This window comes from Hypanus sabinus, chromosome 25 (assembly GCF_030144855.1).
Source record: "Hypanus sabinus isolate sHypSab1 chromosome 25, sHypSab1.hap1, whole genome shotgun sequence".
Taxonomy (NCBI): domain Eukaryota; kingdom Metazoa; phylum Chordata; class Chondrichthyes; order Myliobatiformes; family Dasyatidae; genus Hypanus; species Hypanus sabinus.
The window spans coordinates 53,194,767-53,221,587 of NC_082730.1; the positions used below are offsets into that span (position 1 = coordinate 53,194,767).

General features: G+C 42.0%; 1 protein-coding gene across 2 annotated transcripts in view; it reads left to right on the forward strand.

Moving 5' to 3' along the window:
• Window positions 1-17,151, forward strand: part of LOC132381240 (adenosine receptor A1-like) — a 62,340-nt gene extending 45,189 nt beyond the window's left edge. For both annotated transcript variants that reach the window (XM_059950619.1, XM_059950620.1), the window contains exon 2: window positions 12,370-17,151. In XM_059950619.1, coding sequence (XP_059806602.1) covers window positions 12,370-13,024 — 655 coding nt within the window. In that variant the 3' untranslated portion in view covers window positions 13,025-17,151. The remainder of the gene's footprint in view (window positions 1-12,369) is intronic.
• Window positions 17,152-26,821: the final 9,670 nt, after the last annotated feature.

Sequence of the window (26,821 nt, forward strand, 5' to 3'; positions counted from 1 at the left end):
GCCAAAGTTAAATGGGCGGATGCCCTGGCAGGAAAGACAGTGGATCAGCAGTGGCAGATATTTTGGGGGATAATACAAAAGATGCAAAAGCAGTTCATTCCAATGAGAAGGAAGGATTCAAAGAGGGGGAAGGGGCCACAGTGGTTGACAAAGGAAGTCAGAGATTGTATAGCATTAAAGAAAAAGAAGTATGACAGGGCTAAGATGAGTGGGAATACAGATGATTGGGAAAGTTTTAAGGAACAGTAGATCTTAACTAAAAAAGCAATATGGAGAGAAAAAATCAGGTATGAGCTCAGTCTAGCCAGGAATATAAAAGGGGATAGCAAAAGCTTTTTTAGCTATGTGAAGAGAAAGAAGATAGTTAAGAACAATGTTGGCCCCGTGAAGAATGAATTGGGAGAAATTGTTATTGGAAACAGGGAAATGGCAACAGAATTTAATGCGTACTTTAGATCTGTCTTCACCAGGGAGGACACAAGCAATCTCCCAGATGTATGGATGGGCCAGGGTCATAAGATATCAGAGGAATTGAAACAGATTGACATTAGGAAAGAAACTGTGATGAGTAGACTGATAGGACTGAAGGCTAATAAATCCCGGGTCCAGATGGTCTGCATCCGAGGGTTCTAAAAGAGGTGGCTCAGGAAATTGCGGATGCATTGGTAATCATTTTCCAATGTTCCTTAGATTCAGGATCAGTTCCTGATGACTGGAGAGTGGCTAATGTTATCCCACTTTTCAAGAAGGGAGGGAAGGAGAAAACGGAGAACTATCGCCCTGTTAGCCTAACATCAGTCGTGGGGAAGATGCTTGAGTCCATTATTAAGGATGAAATAGTGGCATATCTTGATGGCAGTAATAGGATTAGGCCGAGCCAGCATGGATTTACCAAGGGCAAATCATGCTTGACTAATCTGTTGGAGTTTTTTGAGGGTGTAACAAGGATGTTAGACGAGGGTAAGCCAGTGGATGTAGTGTACCTAGATTTTCAGAAGGCATTCGATAAGGTGCCACATAGATTGGTGAGTAAAATCAGAGCTCATGGCATTGGGGGCGGGTTTCAACATGGATAGAAAACTGGTTGGCAGATAGAAAGCAAAGGGTAGCAGTGAATGGGTGTTTCTCGGACTGGCTGGAGGTGACTAGTGGGGTACCATAGGGCTCTGTATTGGGACAACAGCTCTTTACGATTTATGTCAACGATTTAGATGAGGGCATTGAAAACTATATCAGCAAGTTTGCTGACGATACTAAACTGGGTGGCAGTGTGACATGCGAAGAGGACGTTAGGAGAATACAGGGAGACTTGGATAGGCTGGGTGAGTGGGCAGATACTTGGCAGATGTCATTCAATGTGAATAAATGTGAAGTTATCCACTTTGGAAGCAGGAACAAGAGGGCAGAGTATTGTCTGAACGGTGTAGAGTTAGGTAAGGGAGAAATGCAAAGAGACCTAGGAGTCCTAGTTCATCAGTCAATGAAGGTGAATGAGCAAGTGCAACAGGCAGTGAAGAGGGCAAATGGAATGTTGGCCTTTATTACAAGGGGAATTGAGTACAAGAGCAAGGATGTCCTTTTGCATTTGTACAGGGCCCTGGTGAGACCACACCTGGAATATTGTGTACAGTTTCGGTCTCCAGGTTTAAGGAAGGACATTCTGGCAATTGAGGAAGTGCAGCGTAGATTCACTAGGTTGATTCCTGGGATGGCAGGGCTGTCTTACGCAGAGAGATTGGAGAGATTGGGCTTGTACACACTGGAATAGAGGAGATTGAGAGGGGATCTGATTGAAACATTTAAGATAATTAAAGGATTTGATAGGATTGAGGCAGGAAATATGTTCCAGATGTTGGGAGAGTCCAGTACCAGAGGGCATGGATTGAGAATAAGAGGTCAGTTATTTAAAACAGAGTTGAGGAAGAGCTTCTTCTCCCAGAGAGTTGTGGAGGTGTGGAATGCACTGCCTCGGAAGACGGTGGAGGCCAATTCTCTGGATGCTTTCAAGAAGGAGCTAGATAGATATCTGATGGATAGGGGAATCAAGGGATATGGGGACAAGGCAGGGACTGGGTATTGATAGTGAATGATCAGCCATGATCTCAGAATGGCGGTGCAGACTCGAGGGTCCGAACGGTCTACTTCTGCACCTATTGTCTATTGTCTATTGTCTATTGTATTCAGTAAGCTACTATTTCAATAATTCAATTGAGACCTTTGCAAAGTAATAAAATTATTGGCTGATGGCTCCTGAGTATAATTTTAATGTTGATGTTGATGAAATATTGCTGACAAAGTCTATCTGGTGGGTTTGCTCTGGAAAGAATTTGCAAGACAGTATGATTATAGGTTTTGTTTAACTTTTTCTTTGATGCAAGGGTTAAATGTGTCTGACACCTTGAAGTGTTTCTAAAAACACAGAAGTATAAACTTGAGAATCAGAATTGTTTTCACAACCATATTACAAACCAGTTAGCTCAGCAGAAAAGCCACAGAAGACAACATGAGAAGCCACTGGCATCTCTGATTTTGAAGACAACACATTTTCTGGAGGGTATTTTTCACAGTAACAATAATAATGGACATGGCATAATTTATTACAATATCACTGACAGATACGTGACAAGTATGGTATAAGAACCTTAAGCTTTTCCTGAACAAAGTGTTGAGGAAGCCGATGACCAAAGTTTATCTCTTTCCCAGATCGCCCCCTGATTACAGTACATCATAGAACATAGAAGAGTACAGTAGGCCATTCAGCCCACAATGTTGTGCCAAACCAACTAAAACGCAAACCAAAAACACCCAAACACTAATCCATCCTACCTGCACCATGTCCCTTTCCCTCTATCTTCTTTACATCTATGAGCCTGTCTAAACATCTCTTCAAATCCTCTCATGTGTTTGCCTCTAGCACCATATCAGGAAGCTCATTCCAGGCATCTGCCACTCTCTGAGTAAAAAACTTAGGCCTCATGTCCCCCTTGAACCCACCCCCACTCACCTTCAATGCATGCCCTCTGTTATTAGACATTTCAACAGATGATCTCTGTCCAATCTATCTGTGCCTCTCATAATTTTGTGAACCTCTATCAGACCTCCCCTCAGCCTATGATGTGCCACAGAAAACATCCCAAGTTTATCCAGCCTCTCGCGATAGCACACACCCTCTAAACCAGGCAGCATCCTGCTCAACCTCTTTTGCCTGGCACTTTGGGGAAATGTTTCTTGAAACACGAATGTATAAACACAACATCTGCACAGCATCCTTGAGATTATGAGTGGCGTCTCTAAAGTGACAGATTGATATGCTGCAAAATGTGTAAGACCACATCTTCATCAAACTATATACTATCTCCACAGAAAATGAAACATGGTCAGCTCTCTTTGAATAAAGAGCATCTATCAGATCTCTAATACATTAGTATGTAGAAGACTATCATTATCTCCAACTCCAGCATGGAACAAGCCCTATATTTGGAACAGTCATTCATAAAGTGGATCCCTGCCAACTTTCAGGCTGGAGTATAACCAGGACTTGATATCAGTGAAAGTGTTCTTACTGAATCATAAATCCTATGCATTGTCCTTCATGAATTGTTGGTAGATGTGGTTTCTTGCTAAGAAGCCTTCTGCTACTCCTTTCCCCCTTCAAGCAGACTGCTTCGCTCTGCAAACCGTACTCACTTGCCCCGCATGCCACACTCTAATGGAGGGTAATGCAAGCTACAGTGTACAGAGACAGCAGGTGCGTAGGAACAGCATTACTGCCATATCCTTCACTGTCATGGCTCAGACAGTTTCTGTAGGTTTGTAGGGACGGTTTTGGGGACAGAGAGCAGAGTTAAAAGTCAGGTTAAGATTTAAGGACAGAGAAGAGGGCCAGTTGGAAATTAGGGGTATTAAATGTACAGTCTCGGCACGAGTTTAAGCCCAGGTCGAAGCGCTCCACAATCAAACATCAACAATCCTGGAAGTCATGTAACAGGCACTGAGGAACCCAGCAATCCCCAGGCTGGAGACCATTTCCAGGTTGGAAGTCCATGTGGGTGGTGAGTCCGAGGTGTGGGTTGAAGTTATATGGCCTGTGATCCCCCCCACCACCCACCCAAGTCACCAGGGTAGGAAGTCCATGTGGATACGGAAGCCAAGGCCCAAATGTCAAATCCAGCAAAGTCCGGAGGGTAAAGCCAAACTTTGAAGTCCAGTGCACAGCGTGTCTGGAGGGAGAAGGCTAAAGGACAAGGACCGAGGAGGACACGTGAAGGACCTGCGTCACGGGGGTCAGAGGACCATGCCAGTCTGTCTTGGGGATGCAGGCCTGACTGGCTGGGAGATATGGGAAAAGGGCTTATCTTGCTGTTGTTGACCTGTCCTGGTTTGTTAGTGTTGTTCTGTGGATCACTGTGGGCATGCTATACTGACACTGGAATGCGTGACAACACTTGTAGGCTGCCCCTAACACATCCCTGATTGTGTTGGTTGTCAGTGCATACAACAATTTTACTTCCTAAATTTTTTTTTAAGAGGCGCAGCTCAGTAACAGGCCCTTCTGACCCAATGAACCAGCGCTGCTCAATTACACCTATGCAACCAATTAACCCGCTAACCCGTACTTCTTTGGAAGTCAGGAGGAACCGGAAGCCCACCACGCAGTCACTGGGAGAACGTGCAGACTCCTTACAGACAACGACACTGTACAATGTTACACTAACCACTACGCTGCCCGTATTTCACTGTATGTTTTGACATACATACTGCAAACAAATCAGAAGATGTGAGGAAATATGGATTAACTTTCCCCCCAGTAGAAATAAGTGAATTGGATGCAACTATTTTGTCCATTGATTAATAAATGGTAATATACTTTCAATTCAATACGAAACCACTTTCAGAATCATAAGTACAGCTGTAGCATTTTCTAAATCCATATATGTATTGACAATAGTGCAGAAATGAATTATTTAAAGTGCCAAATTGAAGAAACATTATAAATCCTAAGCAATTAATTTCAAGAACACAAGAATATGTACAACACTGTAGAAACAATCCTTGCATTATACACTAGACAAACTGTTAATATCACCCAATATCTTCCCAGCACAAACAGAAGGATCAGCGAGAAACTACTGGCCTCTTCAGATCCACGTCTGGGAATTATTGACAGAACTGAAGAGCAGGCACATGGCCATGTCTTTTCTTGTCAGGTTACATAATACAGCAGCATGATACACGTGAGACTGCATTTGTAGCGTTCACCAATAAAAATATTCCAAGCGTAAAAGTAACTTGAGATTTTTATCTGGGCGCATCTGACTCCTAGTATTTTTTCTGCATATTTCTGTCTTTGTGATCAGCTTCAACTGCTTCTCCAATAAGTAAGAAATTTCCATAGAATTAATTTTTAAGTGTAGGGTACATAAATTGTTCCCTGGCTAGGACATTTCTTTTATATTTAAAATATTTAGAAGTATCTGATATTTGATTCTTGTGTAATGTCAAAGGAATACCAGGACTAGTGAGAGAGGGGCACACGGAGCGAGCGTGATTAGTGTTGTAGCAATACCCTATTGAAGCCACCCCATACTATTTCAAGCTAGACCACATTATTTAAAGTGGAGGTGTATTGTGACTTGGAGTTCTAAAACTGAAACTGGCCTAGGAAGATTTAGACAGTAAGGTGTCTTTAGCTTTTTAAAACTGCTGTAGACCAGAATGGAGAGGTGTCCTATACTCAGTGAAGGCCAGAGGCACATTAGCCATGCATTCAGAAGGCAGTAGCAGAAGTGACTTCAGGTGAGTGGGCTGAATTGGTGGATGCTTCTTCAGATGTCATATCCCAGTAACATATCCTCTGGACTCTAATGTGCTCAATGTACCACATTTACTTCAGCAACCCACCAATGAACCCTATCAGAACGGGGTCAGGAGCAAAAAGTTGGCGAAAGATTTGGTATTGATTGTGATGCTCATTGCTGAGGCTGCATGAAGATATCAATATCTTCATGCTCTCTCCTCCATCTCTGCTACTGATATCTCACAATACAAGATGTAGATGGCATAAAATGCAACAATTGTTTTCCCTTTGTTCAGATACCCTTAACTTTTTATCTTTTTATTTCAAATAATCAAGAAATGCTACCTAGCAAAAAAGTGAGTGAACTACCAAGTAGGCAGTAATAACGATGTCCACAGTTGGCAGCACTGGATACAGCTGATAGAGCCATTGTCTCACCATGCCAGTGAGCTGCATTTAATCTTCATCTCTAGTGCCGTCTGTGTAAAGTTTACACATTCTCCCTCTGACCAGGTGAATTTTCCCCAGGTATTCTGGTGCCAGCCACGTCCCACAGATCTGCAGGTTGGGAGGTTAATTGGGCACTGTATATTGATCCTAATATTTAAAACATTTAAGCCACAGGTGAGGTGCTGGAGAGCTGTAGGATAGTGAATGCTGTTCCACATTATTCAAGAAAGTCTTAAGTAAGCTGGAAATTTATAGGCCAGTAAGTCTGACATCAGTAGTGGTAAGTTATTGGAAGGTATTCTAAGGGACTGATTAGAGTTCATCAACATGGCTTTGTGAATGGTAGGCCGTTTCAAACCAATCTTAAAGTGTTTTTCGAGGAAGTTACCGGGAAAGTTAACGAAGGCAAGGTGGTGGATGGTGTCTACAATGGACTTAAGCAAAGCCTTTGACAAGGTCCCGCATGCGAGGTTGGTCAAGAAGATTCAATCATTCGGCATTCAAAATGGGGTAGTAAATTGGATTAAACATTGGCTTTGCAAGAGAAGCTAAGGAGTGGTTGTAGATGACTGCCTCTCTGATTTGATGCCTGTGACTTGTGATGTGCCGCAAGATTGGTGCTGGATCCATTGTTGCTTGTCATCTATATCAATGATCTGGATGATAACATGGTTAAACTGGATCAGCAAATTTACAGATGATACCAAGATTGGGGATGTAGTGGATGGCAAGGAGAACTATCAAAGCTTACAGTGAGATCTGGACCTGCTGGGAAAATGGGCTGAAAAATGCCAGATGAAATTTAATGCAGGTAAGTGGGAGATGTTGCACTTAGGGAGAATCAGCCAGGGTAGGTCTTACACGGTGAGAGTAGGGCACTGAGGAGTGTGGTTAAGCAGAGGGATCTGGGAATACACATCCACAATTCCCTGAAAGAGGTGTCATGGATAGACAGGGTAATAAAGAAAGCTTTTGGCACTTTGGCCTCCATAAATCAAATCAAATTGTTGAGTACAGGAGATGGGATGTTATGTTGAAGTTGTGTAAGACATTGATGAGGCCTAGTTTGGAGTATTGTGTGCAGTGTTGATCACCGACCTACAGGAGAGATGTCAATAGGATTGAAAAAATGAATGCAGAGAAAATCAACAAGGATGTTGCCAGGACTTGAGCACCTGAGCTATAGGGAAAGGTTGAATAGATTAGGACTTCATTCCCTAGAGTTTATCTTTACCAACATAGAAGTGGGAGTACAAATTCATTATCAACGTTTGGGAACTCAGCCATGATACATCATCTGACAGATAATGTTGCAGGCACTGTTACAACATAAGCAACAACTATACATAGTATATGTACACCAGTGAAGTTCATACACTGTATCATAGTTTAACATAAAAGTAGACTATTCAATCCTTCAAGTCCATGCTGGTTTATAGAGAATCCCATTCCAGAACCTATTTTCTCCCATCATCTCCACTCTGATTCCGCTATGAAGCATCTAAACTATGCATAAATTACAGTAACAAATTAACCCATGAATGAGTACATCTTTGGAATGTGGGTGGGAACTGGAAAACCTCAGAGAAACCCACAAACGACCCAAGGGACTGGCCCGGCCACACAGATAGTACTAGGCAACAGGTTTGAACTGATAGTGACAATACTTGCAGTCTGCTGCCGTACTTTGTGTAAATGCAGATATTGCAGTAATCAGAGTACCAAATGCTTGAAACCATGACAAGAGGCAATACGTTCATAGAAAGAAGTATAGCTTGAGAGGAACATCGAGTATACTCTTTTCCATCGATGCTGCCTGGCCTAGCGAGTTCTTCCAGTATCTTAGGTGTGACAGCTTTAGAGGAGGCTACTTGGTTCATAATTTCTATATCAGCCCAAAATCAACTTTAGGTTAATACCATTTCCCAGTTTCTGGTCCATTTCCCTGAAACCTCAACAAATATTTGTGGTTGTTGGGACATTATATTTTTCTTTAGAGATACAGCATAGTAACAGGCATTTCTGGCCCAACGAGCCCTTGCCACCTAAACACACCAGTGTGACTAATTAACCTTCTAACCGTACATCTTTGGAATGTGGGTGGAAACTGGAGCCAAGGGGAATACATGCAAACTCATACAAACAGTGGCCAAATTGCCCCGGGTCGCTGGTGCTCTATCAGCATTACGCTGACTACTAAGTGTAATTAAATCAAAGTCTGAAGGGTACATGGGAAAGGGAAAGAAATAAGGTGCTTCAAGTGCTCACTTCCTTCTTTACAATGGATGTATTCTCTATCGAAGAAGACAGAGGCACACACAAGTTCTTTCATGAGTGACACTCTGCTTGAGTCTTGGTCATGCCCATCGGCAAGCCAAGTCAGACTGTTGCTGTGCATGGTGAAGTGGGATTATTCAGAGCTGATCTCTCTCACTCTGGATCCGCTTGAGACCTTCTTCCAGAGTCTCCTTTACTGGGCAAACTTACCACCAACCATGCTGGGTTACAGTTAATGTAACTCTCTCAGCAAGTGGGAAATTCTTTACCTTCAACCTGGACAGGAGAGGGCTTTGGAGGTTGACCCCTATCTTCATCTTCACCTCAATTTGTTCCTCAGCATACTCGAAACTGGCTTTTCACTTAGTTTCTAATTAGATGGTAGAAATGAATAGACTGTTAAGTGTGCATTGTAAATGAAAACAGAATGGTTTGTAAAGTTCAATCAGCCCTGAATTGTCTGCAGATTACTACCCGTCAATCAATACAGTATCTGCACTACTTCCAACAAGACTTCACATTGTCATTGAGGTCTGTACGCACTACAAGCAATGCAAGTTAGTTCCCCAAACCATATCCTGTTTTTGTCGGCTTAACTGAGTAATGATCAGGTAGGGGGACTCTTGAGGAATATTAGTTCTGTTTTTCTTTAATCTTATCTTACCATGGTCATAGCTTGTAACCAGCAGTGGATACCAGTTCCAGAATTTGTCTGGTGTATAAGATTTGCCTTTTCACTAACCTTTTGAACTGTGACTAATGGTACTTTAAGCAGCTGTAAGGCAAGTAAGGTACTAATTAGCCATTACTTTGGACAATATTGAACATCTGAAGAATTTGCAGATACCTCGAACTGTGGACCTTGCATCCCGGAAATTAGTCAAGAGTTTAAGGAGAGGGGAGCAAGGTGTTTATTTAAAACAGAAGTTGCAATCTACTTATACTGAGATTGTGATGTTAACATTATTGTGGCTAGGTTGCAACATCCCTATCTCCACTTTTACAAGGGTAGGTGAGTAATTCCACAAATAACTGCTGGATTTCACACATACTTCAAGTGCCAGCAAGTTCAGGATTTCTGCCTACAAATACAAGAGCCTTGATGGATTTTTGCTGATGTTTCTTTGATCATAAACTTTCTGAAGTGCATGAATTGTGGATATTTTCCCACTATTTATTTGAGGGGAATCTCACTGATTCTACTTCTCCATTCATTTCAATAGGGAAATTGGCTGAATGGGATTAATTATTTTAGACTTTTGATTGCTTCAGTTTCTTTAAATGTTTAAAATTATATTTATGCCATTTAGTTTTAGATTTAAGGGCATTTGGTTCACAAAAGGATACTTCAAAAGGTGGTTCCAATTTACAGCGGAGACCACTGAAATTCCTCATAAAATGCATACTATGCATTCAAACTAGTAAAGAATACATTTTTGGTGAGTGTATCTATTGAAGAAACTTCTAGTGTGTGCTTCTGTCCGTCTACAATGTGAAAAACCATAGCACTGTATTTGACCAGGTGTGACCTTTTTCCTATTTCTGGCAAATAATCTTATTTTGTGTTTTATTATATATTGATACTTGGGGGAACAAGGGCATGGATAAAGGAATTAGTTGTAGAAAAATCGGTCAGCTTCAGAGCTAGGCAGTGTTGCAAGAGTGTCAAACAGTTTAATAACATTGTGAATATGTGGCTAGATGATTATTGTGGGATTGAAAACAAAACAGCATGGCTTCATTTTGTATTATTGCCTGAAGACAATAGAAGTGAATGGTTAGGAAATGAGGCTTGTGATGCTGTAAACTGATTCTGAAGAAATCTCACTTTCCTGCAATGTTAGCTCAGTTTAATACTCTAATGATGCTGCCTGACCTGCTGGGTATTTCCAACATATGCTATGTAGGAATGTGCTAAGTACAGGATCTTTGGAGGCATCAGAATTATCTGTGTAAGAGTGGGAAAGAAAAATCAATCGGAGGTGAATCTCCAGTTATAAATGGACAGATAAGAAATGGAAGTGGAAAATATTACTCCTATCTGGATGGGTGACAGCGGCATTTTGTTTCTTAATATTTGTCAAAAGCATAGGGGTGATGAATGATCTAGATAGTCTGTTAGTTGATTGTACTACAGTTTTGGATGACTTCAGCTACCATGTCATAGGATACGCACAAGACAGAAAAGGAGAGAAATAGTTTCCTTCTGTCATGATCTCCTTTTTCCAGCTCATACCATTGAAAGCTGGAATCATGACATTTGAAACTTTATATAGTGCCTTTATAACACTGAGAAATATGTGTGAAAGACAAAATAATATAATAGCTGTATCCATCTCATGGACAACTTATAAGGTACCCCTGAGCTTCTGTATCTCCACAATTTCCACCATCTCCCAAGGGATCCCAACACCAAAGATATCTTTACCTCCACCTCACTTTCTGCTGAGGTTGCTCCTTCCATGATTCCCTCGTCCATTCATCCCTCCTGGTACATATCCCTACAAGTGGCCAAAGTTCTACACCTGCCCATTCACCTCTTCCCTCACCTCCATTCAGGGCCCCAAAACAGTCCTTCCAAGTGAGGCAACACCTCATCTGGAAATGCCCATTTCCTTCCCCCCACCCCCCCCCCGTTGTATTCCAGCGTCTTCTCCCTTCCTTTCCAGTCCTGAAGAAGGGTCTCAGCCTGAAATGTCGGCAGTTTATTTATTTCCATAGATGCTGCCTGACCTGCTGAGTTCCTCCAGCATTTTGTATGTGTTGCACTGTATTTCCAGCGTCTGCAGTATTTTGCATGTTTAACATCATGTATAATGCACTGGTCACAGGTGCTACTTGCTGAAACCAGTTTCTACCATCTTACTGAATGTTACCAACTGACAAATTTAAACATCAGCACCCTGGAAGATTCATGACTAGTGATGTTCTGTTTAGCTTGGCAATTGATGACTTTTCCCAAACTACAGGTATGGCTGTAACTTAGATCGAATTCCTAAGGCAAGTAGATTGCATAAGGTGCTTAAACTGTTTTGTCCTCAGCACTGTGTAAAACAGCATCTGGAATTCAGCCAACTGCAGATATCAACGCTGTCTGATTCAGTTTTACGGGACATTACTTTCAAGGTACTTCAGATCAACATTCAACTCCTGAGACTTGTTTTATTGATGTCACAATGGGTAGGCAAAGCCTAAACTGCTTGCAATAGGCTGTGAAATCTTACAGCAGCACTCATTCCACTTCCAGGGGATGAAGCTGTGAGGTTAATATTTCATAGTGATAATGCTGATCTTGTCATTCTCATCTTAAAAAATCAATTAGCTAACTATTAATTAAATGTAGATGCTTTTCATTGAATTCCTCCCTTTTTTCCGTTTATTGACTATTTGGGAACTTTGGAAAGTTATCATAGACAACCAATCGCCTTATATGGACCAGAATATGTTTTGCGTGTTCCATCTTCTGGGCTTGTCTACAGTCCTTAGCATTGCATATCAAGTTTTGGTTATTACCTTTAACAAACTGAAGGGTTATGCTGTTAATTTTTCCCAAGATTCAATATCTCCACATCCCTTATCAGAAATTATTGTGGCGATACCAAACATTAACTAAGGGTGGCTAAATCTCTAGTTTCTCCTTAATGAAGGGGAGCAGTTGCTTCAGGTTGGCACCTCCAGCAATGAGATGGCAAGGATTGATGGGGTAGGCTATTGACCCTTCAGTCGTGGTCTTTTTTAATGTATACCAAATTAGATTTTAGACTAAAATCATTCTGAAAGGAAAGTGATTGGAATAAGCTTGTATATAGATGATTTCACTTAGTTCTCTTATTTTTCTTCTACAGTTACAAGAGTATTGTTACACAGAAACGAGCTGGAACTGCTGTTTTTCTATGCTGGGCCATATCTATAATTGTTGGCATGACTCCTATGTTCGGATGGAACAAGTATACTGAAGTAATCCAAGAAGGGGTGAACTCTACTCTTGCAAACAATATCATTGTGTGCCAGTTTGAAACTGTAATCAGCATGGACTATATGGTCTACTTCAACTTTTTTGGCTGGGTGCTGCTTCCTCTTATACTGATCTTTGTGATCTATGTGGAAATATTTAATCTTATACGGAAACATCTGAACCAGAACATCTCAATCAACAATGCTGATCCACACAGGTACTTTGGGAAGGAACTAAAACTCGCCAAGTCATTGGCGCTCGTATTGTTCTTATTTGCAATATGTTGGCTTCCTCTGCACATCATCAATTGTATTACACTCTTCTGTCCTTCATGCGACAAACCACCTATAATAATGTACATTGCCATCTTTCTAACCCATGCAAACTCTGCTGTAAATCCCATTGTGTACGCTTTCAAGATAAATAAGTTCCGAGTAACTTTTCTCCAGATATGGAGCCACTACATTTGCTGTAATAGAGACCACAATACAAATAATTTAAGCAGAGAACAATTAAGAGGTATAAGAGAACAAAGTATTATGTAACTTACTGTAGATACTAGAAGTAATTGTCCTGGATAATCAATAAGATCATTATCGATGCTGATATCCTTATACCACTATGGAGAACATTCAAGGACCATCAGAATACTCTGCAAAAAGTAAAAAATACAAAACAACCACCATCAGCAGCCACCTACTCTGGCAAAGATCCTTTGTTTTCATTGCTTAAAGCATACATGGTGAAGCTTTAACCACTCTTTATTCCTCTTCTGGGTTTCCTTCGCGTTGTCCACTTTCCATGTTCACACGTTCTCAGATATGAAGAAAGGTACTGAATCACTAACCCAACACTTTGCTGGGCAACAGAGTGAAGACTTTGAAGGACACTGCAGTTTAAATGCAATGAAGAAGCCTTTAGCAGCATGGGACCAATTTAAATCAAAACACTGATGTATTTAAAAAGGCAGAAAAGTTTAAGACGATTGTTTGAATCACTTTAAAGAAGAAGGTAGTCTGACAATTTGCTCTATACAATTTACTTAGGTCTTGTGTATTTTTTGACACTGTAAGATATAACCAGGAGGCCTTAACTTCAGTTGAAAATAAGCAAACTATTAATGTTGCTTTTTAATTGACATCTGAATCTATGGTTGTGTTAGAAGACAGAAATTTGTGCATTCATTGGTGAATATTAGTTGTGTGAAATGCTATGTATGTTCCTCACAGCCTGCTACAGAGATTGTAAAATGCAACATGTTTATGATCTTTGTTTATATCTAATTTCAGCTTTTGCTGAATTTAGGTGCAGTAAAGCAAAAGTGAAAATGAATCATTTCCATGGGTTTAGTAAATGCTCATCATTATTTCACATCATACAAGTGCTCCCAATACGATCAATGATTTACGGAATGACCCCCAGTGGTTTTTCATTCATACTTTAACTGTGGGCATGACAGCAAGGCCAATCCTTAATTCCATTCTTTCTTCTTCTTGAGAAGACATAAAGTACCTATGATTCCAACTGCTCCAATTGTTGTGAAGAAGGTATTCCTATTGCAATATTAAGTAGATGCTCCCTTGTATTCACCCTTTGCAATGCCAGAAATTGAGAGACTAGAAAAATTCCAAGGAAAATATTTACTCCCAAAGAGGAATGGTAAAAATGTGCTTATTATGATTTTAGGAGGAGCATTGCAGATGAAAATATTTTTAATATTAATATTAGAATGAATAATATATATACGGATGCTGCAATATAGATAATGGAATGATTGATACTACGATAATGGTAATGGAACTATAGTGTTCATTCTGATACAAACATTAAAATTATTAGTCGTCTTAGTACAGTTAAATGAAAGAATGTAAGAAAAATGCTCAGGATACTTGGGATCAGAAATATAAAACTGCAATGCATGCAAGAGTGTCTGATTAAAGAGAAAATGTTCATGAATCATGTTGCAAAAATGTTAAATACCCTCCTCTTCACAGATGCTACCAGGTCAGTAAAAATATGTATTACTTAACAAATGGTGATGCTGGATTCAGGGGAGTCTCCTGATGAAGGGTTTCAGCCTGAAACATCGTCACTACCTCCTCCCATAGATGCTGTCTGGCCTGCTGAGTTCTGCCAGCATTTTGTGTTTTTATTTATTTCCAGCATCTGCAGATTCACTCATGTTGAGTCTGTTGAATGTTAGTTTTTGTAAAATCTGACCATAAATCCTACCATAACTCCAATTTATATTGTTTTACACAAAGATCTCAATGGGCACTCTTTCACAATGAGGATTGGTTTTACTTCTCATGGCTTTATGATAATTATATTTAATTGAGTTTTTTTCTCTCCCTTTATATATGTTGGTTTGAACCTCACCTTGTTACAGATTAAATTGAAAGGTGCTATTTGTAGCAACAGTTCACAAACAGAAAAATCAGCTCCTTGCTAGTACAAAGGGAAAGGTAAAAGTACCCTGAGAGGAAAGTTTCAATTTGGATCCTGAATTAGTGCTCTTTTGTTGAGCTCAATCCCAGCATTATGAAGGTGTTGCAATTAGAGTCAGCATCTCTCTATAAAAGGGTCTACTTCTAATTATTATCCAATGAATCATTTTGACCCAGAGCCTTGTGTGGTTAATGGGTGAGAGAAAAACTCGGCTTAGTTGTGGTGCCTTCCCAGTGAGATAATGGTCCATTACTCTCACTCTAGGCCACATGTGAAGGATGACCATTTATTTGAGATTGTTGGTGGCTCTTGCAGATTAATATCTCAGGATGCTCGAGGAAAGAGATCTACCATTCTGTAATTGTGCCTCCTCCCAAGACAAGTTGATGAATTTCCATTAGAAATAATTCAAGAGAGTGAATATGTTGAGGTCTGGGTTCACCAGAGAGTATTCTAGAGAGGTATTACACCATCCTTAACAATTCAAGTTAAAATATCCTGGTAATTTTACATTTTACAGAAGTCAATAAACCATCAAGCTATGCAAGCTTAAAACAGCATTTGTGCGCATGGTGTACTTGCTAGGGAGGATGGCAAATCTATTTCATGTATCAATAAGCGTCACAAAGGTGCTTTATTGCTGTGAGAACTACCTCCTTCATTTCTCTATTGTGGCTGTTGGGCAAAAGGAAGATGAGAGCTAGAAGGACAAGTAAAGCATTGTACAGTAAATATTGGTGTTCCCCATAATATGACATCACTTTGGTGACATAAACTAATCCGATTGATCTCCTCTGCATTAAAGTCATTCAATTATGGCAACATGATAAATGAGCAATTATTGGCATTTATACATTAAAAATTGACAATGCATTTCCTCCTGCAAGTCCTGCTCCAGCAGATTGTTTGAGATCTCAGCACCTGCCATCTCTCTCTCTCAATTCTATAAAAATTTCTTTTAACAGGATAATCATTTTCCTGAGAAATCACATCATATTTCAGAATCTGAATCAGCTTTATTATCCCTGACATACGCTGTGAAATGTGTTGTTTTGTGGAGCTAGTATAGTGCAAGACATAAAAATTACCATGTTAGAAAAATAAATATAGGAATAGTGTGAAAGAGAAATAGTGAGATAGTGTTCATAGACCATTCAGAAATCCGATGGCAAAAGGGAAGAGGCAGTTCCTAAAACAGAGTGTGAGTTTTCTAGCTCCTCTCCCTCCTCCCCAGTGGTAGTAACGAGAAGAGGGTGTGACCCAGATGGTGAGGTTTCTGAATGATGGATCCTACCTTTTTGAGGCAAGTGAGACAACCAGTAAGAGTATTTTCCATTGTTGGCTGTTGGATCAATACTGTTTCTATAGCATTAGAGGCTGGATGTGACAGGAAGGAGCAACACACAGTCCACCATTGGAACTTGACCAAGTATATCACCTGTATTTTTTTCCAGTTTATCTGCCTTCTTCAGGAATCCAATCCCTCCTATCAAATCCATTTGAGAATTTTAATTTTTTTCTGTTAAACTCTTAGAATGAAGTTTTAATCAGAATGACTGGAAGAAGATAATCTGTGATTGTGATAAAGCAAATGCTGCTTCTTTGTTTATTCTACTAATCAACAATTCTTCAAGTCATAAATGTCAGTGTCGGTTGGTATGACTAAATATAGTCAGAGGAGGGAACGAGAACTTCACATGATAATCTTAAGGTTATAATAAGAATGATTCACGAGTGAATCCACACAATGGTCATTTTGAGCAACTAACTAGGCACAAGTATAACCATTGTTGTCAATACATACAAGGTACCTCAGCTGGATCTTAACACAGAATAAAAGCTTTGAATTGGATCTCTTTGGCATAGCTAACTTGAATGACTTACATGATAGAAATTAACTGTTAATTAATTAATCAGGAGAAATGAGCAGCGTATTGAAATGTGGTCCTGAAGTTTAACTCTTTCAGTCTCGTCTCAGAAAAAGGTTTTGAAACAGTCTTTGAGCTGAGCTCTCATTTTGTAACATGTATTGACTTTTCATCACATTACATTGCTGAACTCTTCATTAGGCCATTTGAATGTTCCCTTACTGTGTATAATATTTTCCATTTGATACTGTTTAGTTAAAAAAATGTAATTCCCACAAAGCACAAAGGGAAAAGTGGCTCTATACAAATAAAATATTGTTCAAATTACTTGGTGAATGCAAACTTCAAGAGTCTGATGTAATATTCATATGATAGATAAATGTGTAAAATAAAATATGTATTTGCAGTTGTGTTAGAATAAATAAGATGACAAACATGAATATCTGAACATATTGTTGAATCAATTCCCACATTACAGATTTGATATCTTTCTCCTCCAATCATATCACTAGATAGTTGGACACACAAAGCTCTGTCTGAAGAAACTAAGTTGTCCACTGGCATACGTGGGAAACTTGAGGTAATTCTGTCCTAAAAATTATGTGTCCTTAAAAATAGTGGGAATAAACATGAATTCTACACTTGCTAATATTTAAAATTTACTTAAGAATTTTCAGTGCTACAGTGTGTTGTTCATAGTTTATGGTTGGTTTAAATTTCTTCTGAAACAAATATTTTAAAAGATTAACACCTTACTATTACACACAAAATGCTGAAGGAACTTAGCAGGTCAGGCAGTATCTATGGAAATGAATAAAGATACAACATTTCAGGCTGAGACCCTTTATCAGGACTGGAAAGGAAGGGTGAAGATGTCAGAATAAAAAGGTGAGGGGAAAGGAAGGAGGATGGCTAGAAGGTGAGAGGTGAGGCCAAGTGGGTAAGAAAGATAATCAGCTGGAGAGAAAGGGATCTGATAGGAGAGGAGAGTGGACAATAGGAATAAAGGAAGGAGGATGGGACCTAGGGGGAAGTGATAGGCAGGTGAGAAGACCAGAATAGGGAATAAAAGAAGGGGAGATGGAGGGATTTTTTTTAACCAGAAGGAGAAATTGATAAAAATTTTATCAGGTTGGAGGCTACCCAGACAGAATATGTTGCTCCTACATCCTGATGATGGCCTCATCAAAAGGAGGCCATGGACCAACATGTCAAAACAGGAATGGGAATCAGAATTAAAATGCTTGGATACCGCAGAGCTTAGCTTTTGGTGGATAGAGGCAGAGGTGCCTGATGAAGTGCTCCCCCAATTTACGATGGGTCTCTCCAAAGTAGAGAAGACCATGTCGGGATCAAAGGATACAATAGATCACCCCAGTAGATATCTGGGTGAAGTGTTGTCTAACCTGTTTGGGGCCCTGAATGGAGGTGAGGGAGGAAGTGAATGGGCAGGTGTAGCACTTTGGCCACTTGCAGGGTTAAGTGCCAGGAGAGAGATTAGTGGGGAGTAAAGAATGGTTAAAGGAATCACAAAGGGAGCAATCCCTGCGGGAAGTGGAGAGAGGGGGCCAGTAAGAAAGGGTAGTGGAAGTTGCAGAGAATGATGTGTTGGATGCGGAGGCTCATGGGTGGTAGGTGAGGACTGTTTAAGGTGATGGGAAGATGGGTTGAGCACGCATGTTCAGGAAGTTGAGGAGATGTGGGTGAGGACAGCATCAGTGGTGGAGGAATGAAAAGCCTGTTCTTTGAAGAAGGAGGATATTTCTGATGTCCAGGAAAGGAAAGCCCCATCCTGGGAACAGATATAGTGGAGGTGAAGGAACTGCCTTTCAACCCACAATGTTGAGCTGAACCAATTAGAATGGTAATCAAATAGACAATTAAACTAATCTCTTCTGATTACACAATACCCATAACCTTCCATTTTACTCACATTCACGTGCCTGTCTAAATATCTCTTAGATGTCCTTATTGTGTCTGCATCTGCCATTACCTCAGGCAGCGCATTCCACGCCTCTACTACTCTGTGTAAAAAACTTGCCTTTCACACCTCCTTTGAAATTACCCCCTTTCCCCTTAAATACACACCCTCTGATATTCGCCACTTTGACTTTTGCAATATGATATTGTCTGCCTACTCCACTCATAATATTTTAAACTCCTGTCGGCTCTCTCCTCAGGCTCCTCCACTCTAGAGAAAACAACCCCAGTTTGTCCAATCTCTCATTAGAGTACAAACACTCTAATCCAGACAGCATCCTGTTAATCCCCTTCTGCACCCTCTCTACAGCCTCAAAATCTTTCTTATAATGGGGGCAACTAGAACAGTAGGCAATACTCCAGAGGTACCCTAACTGGAGTTTTATAAAGCTGCAACAAAACTTCCTGATTTTTGAACTCAATCCCTCGACTAATAGAGGCAGACATGTCATATGTCTTCTTAATCACCCGATCAACCCATGCAGCCACTTTGGGAGAGCTATGAACTTAGACCTAAAGATCCCTCTCCTTGTCAACACTGTTAAGGATCTTGCTGTTTGCAATTGACCTGCCAAACTGCAGCACTTCCCATGTGGCTGGGTTAAACTGCATCTGCCACTTCTCCACCCATATCTACAAATGATTCCACCGTATTCTTTGCAGTCTTCTATGCTATCCAAAACACAAGCAGTCTTTATATCAGCTGCAAATTTACTAACCTACCCATCTACATTTTTATCCAGGTCATTTATGTATTGTACAACAGTGGAGGTCGCACTACAGATCCCTGAGGAATAACATTAATCACAGACCTCCAGCTAGAATAAATCCCTTCAATCACTTCCCTCTGACTTCTATAGACAAGCCAGTTCTGAATCTAAAAAACCAACTCACCATGGATCCTAAGCATCTTAATCTCTCGATGAGCCTCCCATGAGGGACCTGGTCAAATGCCTTACTAAAATCCATGTAAACAACATGCACAGTTCAACCTTCATCAATCACCCTCATCAAAAAACTCAATCGTGTTAGTGAGACACGACTTGCCCCACACAAAACTATGGTGGCTATCCTTAATTAAGCTATGGTTTTCCCAATACTCCTATATCCTATTCCTAAGAATTCTCTCCGGTAACTTCCCTACCACAGACATGAGACTCACTGTCTAGTTTCAGAATCATCCCTGGTTCACTTCTTGAATAATAAAACAATATTAGCTACTCGCCAGTGCTCCAGGACTTCACTTGCTACTAGGGAGAACACAAAGATATTTGTCAAAGCCCCAGCAATCTCTTTGTACCCTAGCAATAGCCTGGAGTATATCCCATTAGGCCCTAGGGCCTTAATGCTCTTTAAAGGACCCAACACTACCTTCTCCCTTATATCAAAATGTCTTAGCCTATCAATAAATTTGGCACTGATCTCCCTGCCCTCTGTGTCCTTTTTCTTGGTAAACACCAATGTAAAGTATTCAATTAAGGAAATCATCTACATTCCCCACTTCCAAGCAAATGTTACCTCCTTTTTCCTTGATTGATCCTGCTCTCTCCCTAATTATCCTCTTGTTCTTGATGTATGTATAGAATGCCTTGAGATTCTCTTTACTCCAATTTGCCAAGGACTTTTTCTAATTCCCTTTTTGAGTTTTTTGGCTTCTTTATAATCCTCAAGGGCTCTGTTTGATGTTAGCTTTCTTGACTTTACATACTTTTCCTTTTTCTTCTTGACTAAGTTCATCACCTTTCTCAACATCCAAGGTTCTCTTACCTTGCCATCCTTGTCCTTCCTTCTGACTGGAACACAACTGTCCTGTACTCCCTGCAGTTTAAACACCCTCCACATGTTAGATGTGGACTTGCCCAAAAACAGTTGTTCCCAAATAACTTTCCCTAGTTCTTGCCTAATGCTCCAGTTTAATACTCTCCTGCAAGATCCAAACTTATCCTTATCTATAGCTACCATAACGCCCTGGGAGAGGTTTCACTGCTAACGTAATGGTTTTTCAGTAGCAGCAGTGTTTGGGTTGTGGCTAGAGATATCTGAGGTTTTGGAATGTGGGCTGTCCAATGAAGGGAATATTTTTTTCTTGTTGTGTGCCTGAGAATGAGATGATCTGGGTCTTTTGTTCAGCGAGAGATGAAGAGAGAAGACACCAGAAAGGAGAGGTCATAGACAGCAGGACAGAGTGGACGTGGAGTAGTGCCAGGAGTCGACAAAGCCTGGGGAAATCATTGGAGGACCAGTGGAAGAGAAACCATGAGCTCCAATATGCAGATTAGACTGTTTCATTAAAAAGGGACCTTTTTGATTTTTTTTTCCTTACAAACCCTTTAGTCAAATTAGGAATTAAAGTGCTGAATCATTTGATTGCATATGGTGCACTTCCTGTTATTTTGTGGTACTGATATGTAACTGGGGAACAGATCACACAGCATCCACACAAACAAGAGGGTTTGCCCCTCAGATTTCTCGTGCTTGACCATCTTCCCTAGACTAACACCGCCGGCTGAACCTGAAGGTTGAACTATCTTAAAACTTAGAGTTGTGGTCATTGTTCCTTAACTGCTGATCCACTGCAAAGGCTCATCACTCAGCGCCAGCTCAGGTACAGATCCTCCTCTTGTTGGACTATCCACATACTGCTTTTTAAAAGCCCATGACAACAGCCCTTTTACACCTTTCCTTAATCTGCCAGCATATCTGTGTCTATTGGGGGAGGGGTGCCTAGTGCAATCCCAACAGAGCGATTGCACCTTTCCTTTCTTTGAGTTCTGCCCAGTGGACAAGTCCTCTCTGAGTGATACTATATTTTTTTTATTTTGAAATACAACACACAACAGGTCCTTCCGGCCCAACGAACCGAACACCCAGCAGCCCACTGATTTAACATTAGCCTGATCACAGGACAATTAACCTGCTAAACAGTACATTTTTGGACTGAGAAAGGAAACTGGAGCCCACATGGTCACAGGGAGAACATACAAACTCCTCACAAACGGTGCCAGAATTGAACTCCAAACCCCAAAGGCCTGAGCAGTAATCGTGAATCTTCATCCCCCTTGGTCCAGTTCCTTCACACCTATGTTCATGACACTTCACATGCTCTTGGTCTCCTCAAAAATTTTCAATGATTTTCACCATGGATGCCCAGTCCTACTCTCATCAAGAAGGCCTTAAAGCTCTCCGCCTCTTTCTCAACAATAGATCTGACCAGTCCCCCTCACCACCACCCTCCACAATCTGGCAGAACTGGTCCTCACCCTCAGCAATTTCTCTTTCAGCTCCTCCCACATTTTCTAAACTCGAGGTGTAGCCATGGGCACCCAGATGAGCATCTGATATGCCTACCTTTTCATTGACTATGTGGAACAGTTGATGTTCTAAGCCTTCCTAGTTAATGCTCCCCAGCTCTTTCTACATTGGTGCTGCTTCCTGCACACACCCTGAACATCTGCACTCACCCCAAACATCTGCACTCACCCCATCTTCTCTCCACCCTAACAGGGACAGAGTTCCTCTTGTCTTCATCTACCACCCCATGAACCTCCACATCCAACATATCATTCTCTGCAACATCCACCGTCTTCAAAGGGAACCTACCACCAAACACATCTTTACCTCCCCCATCCACCCACTCTCCACTTTCTATAGGAATTGCTCCCTCAGTAATTCCTTGTCCATTCATCCCTCCCCACTAATCTCCCTCCTGGTACGTGTCCTTGCAAGTGACATAAATGCTACACCTGCCCATTCATCTCCTCCCTCACTTCCATTCAGAGCCGCGAACAGTCCTTCCAGGTGAGGCAACACTTCAGCTGTAAATCTATTGAGTTCGTCTACCATATCTGGTGCTCCTGATGAGGCCTCTTCTACAATGGTGAGGCCCATCATAGATTGTGGGGACCACTTTGTTGAGCAGGATTTCCCAGAAGCCAACTATTTCAGTTCTAATCCCCATTCTCATTCCAACATGTCAGTCCACGATCTCATCTTCTGCCACGTTGGGATCATGGGAAGCAGGTCAAAATCTAAAAGCATGCTTGCCATGGCAGCCAGAGTAACGTAGCTTAAAAGACTGCCCTCCCTCCCTTCCCCTTGTAGAAAAATACAAATATGGTGTTTCAATTTCGAGGTGTGTCTTTCAAATTTCTCGGTGTTTCAATGCAGGGAAGAAAGACAAAGAAATGGAAAGAGATTAACTCTATTTCCTACGACATTCCTCTTTGGGAAAGTTTAGTGAAGTTGATGGAAAGGGGTTGCTTTCAAAAGGGCAACATTTGAGTTGAGTTGAAAAATTTGGGGCCCTGAATGGTGGTAAGAGAGGAGGTGTAGGGACAGGTGTAGCACTTACGCTTGCAGGGATAAGTGCCAGGTGGGAGATCTGTGGGGAGGGACGTGTGGATCAGGGAGTTGCAGAGAGAACGATCCCTGCAAAAAGCAGAGAGGGGTAGAGAGGGAAAGATGTCCTTAGTGGTGGGGTCCTGTTGAAGGTGGCGGAAGTTGCGGAGGATAATATGCTGGATCCGGAGGCTGGTGGGGTGATAGGTGAGGACAAGCGGAACACGATCCCTATTGTGGTGACGGGAGGATGGGGTGAGGGCCGAAGTGCGGGAAATGGAGGAGATGCAGGCGAGAGCATCATTGATGATGGCAGAAGGGAAACCATGATTCTTAAAGAAAGAGGACATTTGAGATGTCCTGGAATGGAAAGCCTCATCCTTGGAGCAGATGCGGCGGAGATGGAGGAACTGGGAATAGAGAATAGCATTTTTACATTTGGCAAGGTGGGAAGAGGTATAATCAAGGTAGTTATAGGAGTCAGAGGGTTTATAGAAGATGTCAGTGGACAGTCTATCTCCAGAGATGGAGACTGAGAGATCGAGGAAGGGGAGAGAAGTGTCCGAGATGGACCAAGTGAATTTGAGACTGGGTGAAAGTCAATGAAATTGACGAGCTCAGCATGGGTGCAGGAAGCAGCACCAATGTAGTTGTCAATGTAGTGAAGGAAAAGTTGGGGAGCAGTACCAGTATAGGTTTGGAGCATAGACTATTCCACATAACCCACAAACAGGCAGGCATAGCTGGGGCCCATGCGAGTACCCATAGCTACACCCTTGGTCTGAAGAAAGTGGGAAGTGCCGAAAGAGAAGTTATTAAGTGTGAGTACCAGTTCCGTCAACTGGAGGAGTGTGGTGGTGTTGGGGAACTGGTGAGGTCTATTGTCCAGAAAGTAACGGAGGGCTTTGAGGCCTTCTTGATGGGGAATTGAAGTGTATAAGGATTGGACATGCATGATGAAAATGAAGCGGTCGGGACTGGGGAACTGGACGTTATTAAAGAGGAGGAGGGCATGGGATTTATCCCAGATGTAGGTAGGGAGGGACTGAACTACGGGTGACAAAATGGAGTTGAGGTAGGCAGATACAAGTTCAGTGGGACAGGAGCAGGCTGAAACTATAGGCCTACCAGGACAGTCAGGCTTATGGATCTTGGGGAGGAGGTAAAACCGAGCAGTGCGGGGTGTGGGAATTATGAGTTTTTTGGCTGAGGATGGAAGGTCTCTGGAGTTGATAAGGACAGTGATGGTACGGGAGACAATGGTTTGATGTTTTTTGGTTGGGTCCAGTACATCTTTCCCTCTCTACCCCTCTCTGCTTTTCAGAGGGATCGTTCCCTCCGTGACTGCCTGGTCCACACATCCCTCCCCACAGATCTCCCACCTGGTACTTATCCCTGAAAGCGTAAGTGCTACACCTGTTCCTACACCTCATCTCTTTCCACCATTCATGGCCCCAAACAGTCCTTCCAGGTGAGGCAACACTTCACTTGTGAGTCTATTGGGGTTGTCTATTGCATCCAGTGCTCCCGGTGCGGCCTCCTCTACATCGGCGAGACCCGACGCAGATTGGGGGACTGCTTCGTCAAGCACAACAGACAGGATCTCCCGGTTGCCACTCATGTTCGAAGTGGCCAGTGAGTGAGTGGGCCAGTGAAGGAGTGGAGATTTGAGGCTTTGACCCGAGAGGCTTCAACAAGAAGAGGCTGAGGACGAGCTTCACTCCAAGTGAGGTAAGGCCGGGTAAGTTCCTTTCAAAGGAGAAAGTTTCAAAAGTTGAGGCAAGTATTGGGTAGGTCATGGCAGCTGAGATCGGCCCCATGGTTTGTTCATCCTGCAGCATTTGGGAAATCAGGGATACTTCCAGTGTCCCTGACGACTATGTGTGCAGGAAGTGTGTCCAACTGCAGCTTCTGGCAGACCTCATTGAGCGTCTGGTGCTGCAACTGGATTTATACTAGAGCATCCGCGATGCTGAGAAAGTCGTGAATAGCACGTTCAGTGAGTTGGCCACACCGCAGGTAAAGGCTACACAGGCAGAAAGGGAAGGGGTGGCCACTAGCAGTAGGCAGATAGTGCAGGAGTCCCCCGAGGTCATCTCCCTCCTAAACAGATACACTGTTTTGGATACTGTTGGGGGAGATGTCTCATCAGGGGAAGGCAGCAGCAGCCGAGTTCATGGCACCATGGGTGGCTCTGTGGTACAGGAGGGAAGGAAAAGGAGTGGGAGAGCTATAGTGATAGGGGATTCGATTGTAAGGGGAATAGATAGGCATTTCTGCAGCCGCAAACGAGAACCCAGGATGGTATGTTGCCTCCCTGGTGCAAGGGTCAAGGATGTCTCTGAGCGGCTGCAGGACATTCTGGAATGGGAGGGTGAACAGCCAGTGGTCGTGGTGCACATAGGTACCAACAATATAGGTAAAAAACGGGATGAGGTCCTACAAGGTGAATTTAGGGAATTAGGTGATAAACTAAAAAGTAGGACCACAAAGGTAATAATCTCTGGATTACTACCAGTGCCACATGCTAGTCAGAGTAGAAATAGGAGGATATTTCAGATGAATACGTGGCTTGAAAAATGGTGCAAGGGGGAGGGATTCAAATTTCTGGGGCATTGGAACCAGTTCTGGGGGAGGTGGGACCGATATAAACAGGACGGTCTGCACCTGGGCTGGACTGGAACCAATGTCCTAGGGGGAGTGCTTGCTACTGCTGTTCAGGAGGCTTTAAACTAATGTGGCAGGAGGATGGGTTCAAGTGCAGAGAGACAGAGGGGTGTAAAATGAGGGTAGAAGCAAAAAGTAGTAAGGTGAAAAGTAAAAGTGGCAGGCAGGCAAATCCAGGGCAAGAAGCAAAAAGAGCCACTTTTCAACATAATTGTATCAGGGCTAAGAGTGTTGTACAAAAAAGCCTGAAGGCTTTATGTGTCAATGTGAGGAGCATTCGTAACAAGGTGGATGAATTGAATGTGCAGATAGTTATTAATGAATATGATATAGTTGGGATCACAGAGACATGGCTCCAGGGTGACCAAGGATGGGAGCTCAACATCCAGGGATATTCAATATTCAGGAGGGATAGACGGGAAAGAAAAGGAGGTGGGGTAGCATTGCTGGTTAGAGAGGAGATTAACGCAATAGAAAGGAAGGACATTAGCCTGGAGGATGTGGAATCGATATGGGTAGAGCTGCATAACACTAAGGGGCAGAAAACGCTGGTGGGAGTTGTGTACAGGCCACCTAACAGTAGTAGTGAGGTTGGGGATGGCATTAAACAGGAAATTAGAAATGCATGCAATAAAGGAACAGTAGTTATAATGGGTGACTTCAATCTACATATAGATTGGGTGAACCAAATTGGTAAGGGTGCTGAGGAAGAGGCTTTCTTGGAATATATGCAGGATGGTTTTCTGAACCAACATGTCGAGGAACCAACTAGAGAGCAAGCCATTTTAGATTGGGTATTGAGCAATGAGGAAGGGTTAGTTAGCAATCTTGTAGTGCGAGGCCCCTTGGGTAAGTGTGACCATAATATGGTGGAATTCTTCATTAAGATGGAGAGTGACATAGTTAACTCAGAAACAAAGGTTCTGAACTTAAAGAAGGGTAACTTTGAAGGTATGAGATGTGAATTAGCTAAGATACACAGGCAAATGATACTTAAAGGGTTGACAGTGGATATGCAATGGCAAGCATTTAAAGATCGCA